This window comes from Eutrema salsugineum, unplaced genomic scaffold, assembly GCF_000478725.1.
Source record: "Eutrema salsugineum unplaced genomic scaffold, Eutsalg1_0 scaffold_8, whole genome shotgun sequence".
Taxonomy (NCBI): Eukaryota; Viridiplantae; Streptophyta; class Magnoliopsida; order Brassicales; family Brassicaceae; genus Eutrema; species Eutrema salsugineum.
The window spans coordinates 12,814,468-12,825,191 of NW_006256414.1; the positions used below are offsets into that span (position 1 = coordinate 12,814,468).

The 10,724-nt window shown below is 38.6% G+C and overlaps 1 protein-coding gene across 1 annotated transcript; it reads left to right on the top strand.

The window, feature by feature from the left end:
* Positions 1-1,859: 1,859 nt before the first annotated feature.
* LOC112088921 lies at positions 1,860-2,915 on the top strand. Its single transcript, XM_024159411.1, has one exon. The coding sequence runs from the start codon at positions 1,860-1,862 to the stop codon at positions 2,913-2,915; it is 1,056 nt and encodes a 351-aa protein (XP_024015179.1).
* The last annotated feature ends 7,809 nt before the right edge of the window (positions 2,916-10,724 follow it).

The window sequence follows — 10,724 nt, forward strand, 5'->3', positions numbered from 1 at the left end:
TTGTCTAGTCCATCCAGAATGTTCAGTTACAAACATGTATGCTCTACGACAAAGATCAAAATTAAAATCGAGAACAAATATCTCTAAATGAAATTAATACCAAAAAAATTGTAATAATAGTATTGAAAAAAGACTCTTTCTTTTGAGCGATTTTTTTTCACGATTAGGGTTTCTTTCTCTAACCCCCGATGATGGCCTCACGCCGGTTGTTGAGAACTTCTCCCTCCCCCCTTCTTACTACAAAGCTAGCGATGTCAGAGTTGGTTCATGATGTGGATCTTCCAGATCCTCCGGTATCAGGTCCTCCAAATCTGGTTATCGGCTCCCCGTCTCAGCCTTCTTCAATTTCAGCGGCGGATCTCTCAGTTGACCCTATTTCTTTTTTGATTCCAGCAGAAATTCCATCTTCAGCCGCGCCGTCGTATACTGATAGGTTCAAATCTTCTCTTCGCAACCTCCGGAAAATCTCTTCTCCCTCCTATCTGGAGGATGGGACTCTAGTTATGGAAGCTCCGGCCTCTATCCATCTTCAAAAAGTCGATCAATGCAAGGGCTACATCGTGGCTCATTTCCATGGATTAGCGCCTCCCCCCGACAAGATCTACGCAGATCTGAACCCAGCTTGGGGCAAATTTGGTAACATCTCTGTTCGACATGTCTCCAAAAGCTCTTGCCTCATCCTCATTCCTTCGATTCAAACTCGTGAGTGGGTTCTTCAGACTGGTTATTGGCAAGCTGGAAATTGTTCTTTCACGGTACCGCCATGGTCTCGGGACGGTTGCTTCCAGGTGCCAGATCTGGAAACAGCTCCTACTTGGGCAGTGTTAAAACCGGTCCCCTTGATTTTATATTCTCTGGATGGTATCTGTGTTACAGCAAGTGCCATAGGTGAGCCTCTTCATACGGATAAATCGAGGTTGGAGCCTTATCGTTACGGCGACACTAAAGTGAAGGTTGAGATTAACCTGGATAGTTCTCCTCCAAAGACTTGTGAAGGATAATGTGGGTAATACGGTCAGCATCGATATTGAATATCCTCATCTTCCCCCAACGTGCTGCAATTGTGGTCGGTTTGGACATCTTCGAAATAGGTGTCCTCATCCGTTCATGAAGAAACCGATCATAAAGATTCCTCAAGCAGGGATTGCTGTTGCTAATACTAAGATATCTCTCGAGAATTCTAGTTTTGAGGAGCAGGTGGTCGATCGAAATTCTCTGTCTCCACCTTCAGATTCTCAGTCTAAAATTGGAGAAAAGGAATTATTGGAGCTCCCTGCGTCGACAATCAATAACTCTATCGTTTCGAAAAGTGCTGCTGAAGGTTCCGTTATCAATCGAAGAAGTCGTTCTCCTTCTCCTTCAAAGGGCAAGGCTCTGAGCTCTCCCCCAGTAGTTCCATCTCACGATGCATCTTCCTTCAAGAAAGGTAGAGCCTTCATACCCAAGATCGTTAATGAAAAACCTGATCTTCTAGCTTCAAAGAAAGTGGCTGCTAGAAAAGAATCAGCTCTGTTGGAATGTCAGACAGCCTCTTCTGGAGAAGCTCCCATGGATGTTCGGTCTTCTCAGTCTGATCAAAATGATTGGAAGGTTTTGAGCTATTCCAAATCTAAAAAGAGCTCTGATTACTTAGAAGTTCGAGCAGATAAACCTTCTCATATTCCAGAAACGTCCAAACCATTTGTTACCTCTAAGAAGAAGGCTATGCAGAAAGCTAAGCAGAATGTGCAGAGTAATCTTTCAAAAATTTTGTGTCTTCCAAGAGTCTCACAGGGTAACACGGGGAGGGTTCAGGGTAGTTTCTTGAACCGTTCCTCCAACCTCTGAAAGTAGTCTTTCCCCTCCCTTTTGCTGTAAATATGAGGGTTTTCTGTTGGAATGTAAAGGGCTTAAACAGCCATTCTCGTCAAAGTGTGGTCAGAAATTGGATCACTATTAACAGACATTTGGTTGGTGGTTTTTTGGAAACGCGGGTTAGAGAAGTTAACGCGTCGGCTATTTTATCTTCGTTGCTTCCTGGTTGGAGGATCGAGACAAACTATGAGTTCGCTGATAATGGTAGGATCTGGCTCGTGTGGGATCCTTCTATCTCGGTGATGGTCTTCAAGAAAACCAATAAGTTTATTCACGATCTAGTTACAAATTTTTCCTTCTTAGCAACATTCGTCTATGCTAGTAATTTTGAGGTTCAAAGATTGAAATTATGGGACGATATCTCTATCATTCGTAATTCCTCTCCCGTTAGATTCAGGCCCTGGTTATTAGTTGGAGATTTTAACCAGATAGCATCTGTTTCTGAGCATTTCTCTGTTATTCATGCCTCTCTTCCTCTTCGTGGTATATCGCAAATTCAAGACTGTATGGAGGTCAATGAATTGTCTGATATGCCCAGTAGAGGTCTCTTCTTTACTTGGACTAACTGCAGACCGGAAGATCCGATACTACGGAAGCTGGATCGTGCTCTCATGAATGAGAATTGGTTAAACTCCTTTCCGGATTCTATGGCTCTTTTCGATCCACTAGGCGACTCGGATTATGCTCCTTGTTTGGTCTCTCTTGACAGTGCTGTTGGGGGTTCTAAAAAAAGCCTCAAGTACTTCTCCTTTCTGGCTACTCATCCTCGTTTTTCAACAGCTATCTCTGAACCTTGGAATGCACCTATGTTGGTGGGTTCGGCTATGTTTAAATTGAGCTCAAAGATGAATGCTGCAAAAATTCGTTATCGTCAGCTTAACAAAGAAGGTTTCGGGAACATACATCAACGAACCAAGGAGGCCTTGGAACATCTGGAATCTATTCAGAAGGACCTCCTTACTAATCCTTTGGATAATCTTTTTATAGAGGAACATGTTGCTAGGAAGAAGTGGAATTTTTTCGCTAATGCTCAGCAAATCTTTTTCAAACAGAAATCATGAGTCAGATGGTACAAGGAGGGTGATGCTAATACGGCTTACTTTCACAGAGTTTAAAGCTAACTTTGCCAAGAACTCCATCAGACATCTCAGAGACCACAATGATATAAGAGTGGATAATCCCTCACAGGTGAAGGATATGGTTCTCTCTTATTTCTCTCATCTTCCAGGGTCGGCAAGCACATGTGTTTCTCCTTATTCAGTGGATAAAATTAAGGAGCTGCTGTCCTTCAGGTGCCCGAATATATTAGTCCCCCAGTTGGTTGTGATTCATTCAGCGGAGGAGATAACTAAGACCGTGTTTCAACTTCCCAAGAACAGAGCTCCCAGACCAGATGGATTTTCCGTTGAATTCTTTAGAGACTCTTGGGAGACGGTGGGGACTGATTTGATAGCCGCCGTGAAAGAACTTTTCACTTCTTGTTCGCTTCTGAGGAAGTTCAACGCCACCACTGTGGTTCTTATCCCTAAGTCTCCGGGAGATGATCATCTTTCTCAGTTCAGACCTATATTGTGCTGCTCTACGGTATACAAGGTGATTAATCGGATTTTGGCAAACAGACTAAAACTGTTTGTCCCAGATGCGGTTCAAAGAAACCAAGTAGGGTTTGTTAAGGGGAGGCTTTTGTGCGAGAACGTGATCTTAGCTTCCAAACTCGTGGATGATTTTCATAAGGATGAAGTTTCTACAAGGGGTTGTCTTCAAATAGATATTCCCAAGGCCTACGACAATGTGAATTGAGAATTTTTATTCATTGTTCTAGAAGCCCTAGATCTTCCTCACATATTTTTGGGATGGATCAAGGAATGTGTCTCTACCGCTTCATTTAGCATTGCCGTCAACGGTGAGCTGGTGGAGTATTTTCCCGGGAAGAAAGGACTTCGCCAGGGAGATTCTATGTCATCGCAATTGTTTTTCCTCGCTTTGGAAGTGCTGTCTCAAAGTCTGGATCTAGGGGCAATCAACCAATATTTTACTCCTCATCCTAAGTGTGTTTCCCCTTTGATAACCCATCTCAGCTTTGCTGACGATATGTTAATTTTCCTCGATGCTTCCTCTGTCTCCCTGAATGGAATTCTTGCAATTTTGGATGAGTTTAAACTGGCATCTGGTTTGGGAATTAACAGGGCTAAATCTGCTGTTTTTATTGATGGAGTGGATTTTCAGGGTTGTCAGGTTTTAGCTGAGGGAACCGGTCTCCAACCTGGTTCTCTTCCTGTTAAATATCTGGGAGTTCCTTTAACAACAAGGAAATTGAGAAAACAGGACTATCAACCCCTGCTGGATAAGGTTTGTAATTGATTTGTCTCCTGGTCTGTGCGTCTTCTTCCCTTCGCGGACCATCTTCAGCTCATCCAGTCGGTCATATATGCTACCATCTCTTTCTGGTGCTCTATCTATCCCCTCCCGAACCAATGCTTGTGGATCTTGAATGCATGTGTAACACCTCTCTATGGAAAGGGACCCTGCTTCCTCTAGAGGTGCAAAGGTGGCTTGGGATTCTGTCTGCACTCCCAAATCGGCCGGAGGTCTTGGTTTAAGAAGGCTCGGAGATTGGAATGAGGTTCTCTCTTTGAAGCTAATCTGGCTTCTTTTCTCTTCATCTGGATCACTTTGGGTATCGTGGGTGAGACTAAATTTGATCCGTTATTTTAGTTTCTGGGATTTGTCTGCCACCGATGCTGGCAGTTGGGTGTGACGTTTCTTATGCAAACTTAGATCCTTGGATCGTTCATTCATTATTTGTGAAGTGGGATAAGGTATTACTGCTTCCTTCTGGCGAGATAACTGGACGGGTCTCAGCCCCCTCTTGGACATTACGGGTGACAGGGGTCCAAGGGTTTCTGGTCTTCCTCTTGAAGCCGTGGTTGCAAAGGCTATTGTGAATGGTAGATGGTGGATTTCGGATAGTCATAGCAGAAGTCTGATTATAGCAATCCTGCGTCAATGCCTCCCGGATTCTTTCTCTATTATCAGCTTAGAAGTGGATGACTTTTATAAATGGAAAGTGGGTTCTCTCCCTGCATCAGACTCTTTCTCCTCTGCTTATACTTGGACCTTTCTCCATCCCCCAAGTGAGACTGTCCATTGGTCTTCTTTTTTTTTTTGTTCAGCAAATGCATCTCCAAACACGCTTTCATAACATGGATTGCAGCGAGAAATAGGATGGTTACTCGGGACCGCCTCCGTGGTTGTGGTCTTACGGTACCATCGAATTGTTTGTTGTGTAATAACCATGATGAATCCTGCCAACATCTTTTCTTCAACTGCGAATTCAGCTCAACAATATGGGTTTTTTCACGGGCAAAGCAAACATCCTTCCTCCAGCGATCTTTGAGGATGCCATCGTATGGATGAATTTGCCGATGGTGAACAAAAATATCAGCCTTATCTTTAAATTGGCATTTCATGCGTCAATGTATGCCATTTGGAAAGAAAGAAATGCTTGGCTTCACACAGCAATTTCCCGCCCGTCTCTGGTAATTTTGGAGGAGATTCAGAAATTATCAAAAGCAAGTTATATCCTCTATCTAGAGCTCAAAGAAATCTTCCCTCAACGGTCTCATATCTAACCTCTTGGTTCTCAGTTTTTTAGAGTGATATCCTATCTCCTCTTGTATAGTCTAATCTGTAATATCCGCTAATGCTGGTTGTTTTGGGCCTTAACCCCGGTGGGGAATCTTGAAATATTTTTTTGGAATGAATGGAAATGAATGTTTTAAAAAAGGAAATTAATACCAAGATTGGAAAACACGGTGGCCGTAAATATGGATTCATGATTTTTAATCGCCATCCACCAACCACTAAACTATTTAGTGTTTAAAGGTAAAACAAGTCTGCGTACTATGTAAGTAAATAAATTTGGATAAGAACAAAATGTCCAAAAATAAATAAATTTTTGTTTTTTATGTCAACAACTTAAGTACCTAAAACAGTTCATTATACTTTTCACTTTATATTATAACATAAAAATAATTAAATAAAAATAACATAAAAATAATTAACTAACTAAAAAAAAACTAAAAAAGCATATAGAACGGATAACTTATATACAGTAAAAAATTTATAAACTTAACCCACACATAGAGTGTATCAAATTCTAGTATAAACTAAAAACATTATTTCAGAAAAATTAGAAGTCACTAACTAGGATGGGCAAAATTCTCGAACCAAACCAAATTCCCAAACCCGAACCAAAATTTTCGAACCAAAACTAAACTCAAATTATAAATTTACCCGAATGGACCATGAAATATTTATACCAAAATTTTGAAACCCAAACCAAACCGAACCCGAATTATATAAAATGGAATAGAATTAACCAAATTAACCTAACTAACCGAAATTCAAAAAAATAATTCATACTTTTAATTAAATATATATTAAAAGTATACTAAAATATCCTAAATATAAAATATTATGAAATTTAATTAGTTATTTATATTTTTGTCATAATAATTTTGTCGAAACCAAATCGAACCCAAACTAAAACCAAACCTAAACCAAACCAAATTATTAAAAACCGAATAAATCCAAACCGATATAAAACTTAATCCTGAATGGGACTTATTTTCTAAAATCCAAAAAACCCAAAAAAACAAAAAAAAAACAAAAAAAAACAAAAAAAACAAAAAAACTCAAACCGAACCGAACTAAATAACCGAATGCCCACCCGACACTTTTGAGTTTGGGGAACTTTTGAGTTATTGAGAATTCAGATCCCTTTTTTTAAGAATATGTTATCTTTTGGGGCACTTTTGAGTTATTAATACAAAAAAAACACTTTTTCTATTTGACACACTTGTTCCACTGTTTGCCATTTGGAAATTCCACTTTTCTCCCTTTTAATCATTATTAGATGTAGGTTTTGTTAGTGATTATTACTGAGCTATTCGCAGTAAAAAGACTACCGAAGACTTGCTTACTTTATATACTATTTTTCGACAACCAATATTCTGGCCATTCAAATTTTGCCGATTTCACATAGTATCCCGCTACTGAAATTGAAAGAGCGAGAGATCGAAGGTAAGCTTTTACACTCTATTTTCATCTAGATGTTTTTAAGAGTTTATTAACTCATTCCTAGGGAAACTTCTGAATCTTAACTGATTTTTGTTGCAAAAGTATGATCCAACCTGAGTTTACCGCGGTGATTGTTTGCAACCGACCGGTATCCCTGCCGCCGTTTGAACATCTATTCTAGACCTACGGATACCTTAATCCTCGTCCACGAAGCTTTACGAGGTACGCCAGAGTTTCATATAATCAAGTTTAATTACAACAAGACAATACTGGATTATATATAAATCGTTTATGTAACCAACTTGACAAAACGACACAACACAAACATAACACTAAAATCTCTTCACAATTGAATCCTTTTATTAATCTTCTTCTTCTCATTTGAAGTTTTTTTCTTTGTTACAGACTTGAATGATTCAATCTCTTCACTCTTGAATCCTTTGATTAATCCCATCACTTCCTCCTGATCCACTTCAATTAAGAATTTTAATCCCAAGACTTCCTCTTCATCAACTTCGCCTCTTCCCTTTGCGAATCCTTCTCACCAGGTTTGAACTTTGAATATGTTCCTTCCAATATAAGATATTTCATAAAAGCATCCAAATGTAAACTAAATCAGAGAAACCAAATATAAACCAATTCAGTGCAACCAAAATATAAACTTATTCATAAAGGCAAACAGATTTTTCACATAAAAAAGACAGAATTCGTAATAGCACACATAGAGTTTTTCATGCTCCAGCGTGCATAAACGCACACATAGAGAACACATAGAGTGTTAGGAAAAGCAGAGCTAGAGTTTTCATAAAAAAAAACGACTTCAATAACCGAACATAACCCAAACATAAAGGCAAATTCTTTTCAGGCTCCAGCGTGCTCCACAGCCCATGCACAAGCAGTTGCATCAAAAGCAGTCTTGTCTTCCACGTAGAGTTTGGCTATGTTTTCATCAAAGTAGTCTCCTTCACTTATTTCTGGGGAAGTTAATATCTCATGAATTTCAGTAAGGATCTGATTTCATAGAATTTTAAAAACAAATTAGCAAAAGACAATAACGATTCATATTTTTCATAAAGCAATAATGAGAATAGGTAAAATTATTAATTGATTGATGGTGTACATAGGCGAGAAGTATTCATTTGTCAACATCTTAAGAAAGATGTTCCCATAAACACCCATGTTTGAGTGAAAGACTTTTGTTTTGAACGCGACCTGCAAAAACATTATGTTTTATGAATCTTTTCAGAGTTTTAGGAATCTTGAACTATTTTTTAGGAAACCCTTACTACAAAACATGATATGAGAACCCTTTTAACTATCAAATCCCTAATCATACCTTTGGTGGTTTGAACGGGTAATCTGGAGGAAAGTGCATGGTGATTTTGAAAACCTCATTCTCTTAAGGCGAACATTTGGGCCCATTTAGCATTGCCTGCCTGTGACACAATTCTCCATCCACCGGTCCTAATCAAATCAGGAAAACACAAATTAGTAGTCTCCTGCAAAAGAAGGATTTCCTGCAGAAGACGAGTTCATGCAGTAGAACGAAACTGTAATACTTATTTGAAATACAGAAACAAAATACCTGTAATGAAGAGCACACTTTTTATCCTCTCAACTTCCTTCAACTGCATCTAGATGACTTTCGAAGAATACATCTTCAGGAAAAATGAATATAAAAGTTTTTTTTTTCTGTGTGGGAAGGTGGTTTTTACGAAGGAGGATGAGACGGCATTTATAGAGGAGGAGAGGGAGACGGTTTTTAGAGAGGAGGAAGAGTCGGTCAAAGGTGTCTCGTAAATTGGTTTTTCGAACAGTTGCGGTTTTTAAAGAAGGTAATAAATTGAATTTTGACTGCACCGTTTCTCGGTGAAGTCGTGTCTTAGTCGTGTCGTTTCATTAGTAATTTTCAGAGAAACGATCATTGGTAATTTTGAACTTTTATTTTTCTAGAGAACCTATGTCTTAAAGATATTAACGTATGAGAAGCTTGGTTTAGTATAAATTTCTTGATTTGTATTATAACTTCCTAAATTATAAATTTATTTATTGGTTTAGTAAGTTTCTCGAGCATTTTAGTAGGCCTTCATACATTTTTAGGAATGATTTTCTAAATTTTGTAAATGAATTATGAAGTTTATGAAGTTTTAATGGTTTATGAAGGTTGATTTCATATGCGAGCTGTCAGCCTAATGTTTTATGAAGTTTTTCTAACATTTTTAAGAAGCTTTTATAAAGGGTTAGTAAGTTTTTCGAAACACTTTAGTAAGCCTTTATAAAGTTTAGGATTAATCATTTTTAGTTATTAGGACAAGTATTGACTATACTCAGCAAAATGTATTAGATTCAAATCACTTGATAAGAAGAGTATTAAGGAAATAGATAAAAAATACAACTAGAATACATGAGCAGTGTCATACTTATATGATGTGCTTTCCACTCCTTCGTCCACCTGGAGTAAGTCTTGAGTTCGCACTATCATTGAGGCCAAAATGTAGAACGCCAAAAGAAGTCTTTACTAATCCCAAACAAGACAACATAATAAGAAGGTTTACAAAAGACAAAGGTTAAATCCTAAATCTGATAAAACACATCTTGAAAAGCTTCCTCAAAGCTCAACAGGACAGAACTTCTCATATAGCTCGCATGAAAGCTTTGTTCGGATGTCATGTGCATTGCCATCCTCAAGCTTTGTCATGTCCCGAATGCCCATAGAATGGCATTCGAGAATATTCAAGACAAAAGAGCTGAGTTCGCAGGAAAATTCATCTTCAGGATGTTTTTACCGGATTATTCTTCAACTTTATAAGCAACCCTGTCCTCATCCGTCACTGTTTTAGAGATCATTTTTCTGATTCCCGGAAAAGATCTAAATCTGGGGGAACAGCTGTTCACAACAAAGGAGAAAGGATTATGCAATAACATCGGGCAAGAAGAAGTGACTGAAAATTGCGGTCATCAGCATGTCCTTATCTCTCTTGCGGTTTTGCATAATATCTTGCATCCTCCAGATTCACAAGGTAACCCGAAACACTTTAACTCCACCACTTAAACCACCCTTAATACCAAAAGGCGCCTGTCCTGGATGATGTCTTTGATGAGAACTCACATTTGCACTTAATGAATGTAGAGAGCTAGTTGACTGAAATCAAGATTTCGATTGTTTAAGTTTTGCGTGACGGAAAAAATGGACTAGTATCTTTTGTGTCTTGGTGAGAATTTTCTAGACTAATTTGTGGAATGATAAATGATATATGGTCCTAGCTTAGGAGTTCATGTCTCTGAGATTTGTGCATTTCCTATTCTTGTTTTCACTTAACCAGTTTAGACTTTTGCTTTGTTTGGGGACAAACAAAGGTTTAAGTCTGGGAGAGTTGATAATACCGTATTTTGACCACTTTTATGGATCGTTTTGAAATACTTTTTCTATTTTTTTTATTGCTTTCTATTGTTTTTATTATGTTTTTGTAGTATTTGTAGTTCTCTTTTCAGGAAACTTAGGGAAAAGCATAATAAAGTGGATAACAGACTAGATTTTCAGCTCAGAGTCAAACCGTCAAAAGTTCACCCTCAAATGAAGACCTTACCACCGTCTGATCCAGCTCAAATTTGGAGACCTCAAAGATGGAACTATCAGCTTTCCAGAACACTTTACAGTTTGGCAATCCAACAGTCAATCAAAAGTTACGCGAAGAACAAGATGTACCGTAAACCAGCTGGCAAGCATTTCCACCCGCAGCCAACAGCCTTTTCACCATGGTCAGAGGCTATATGACCGCAGCCAAGCA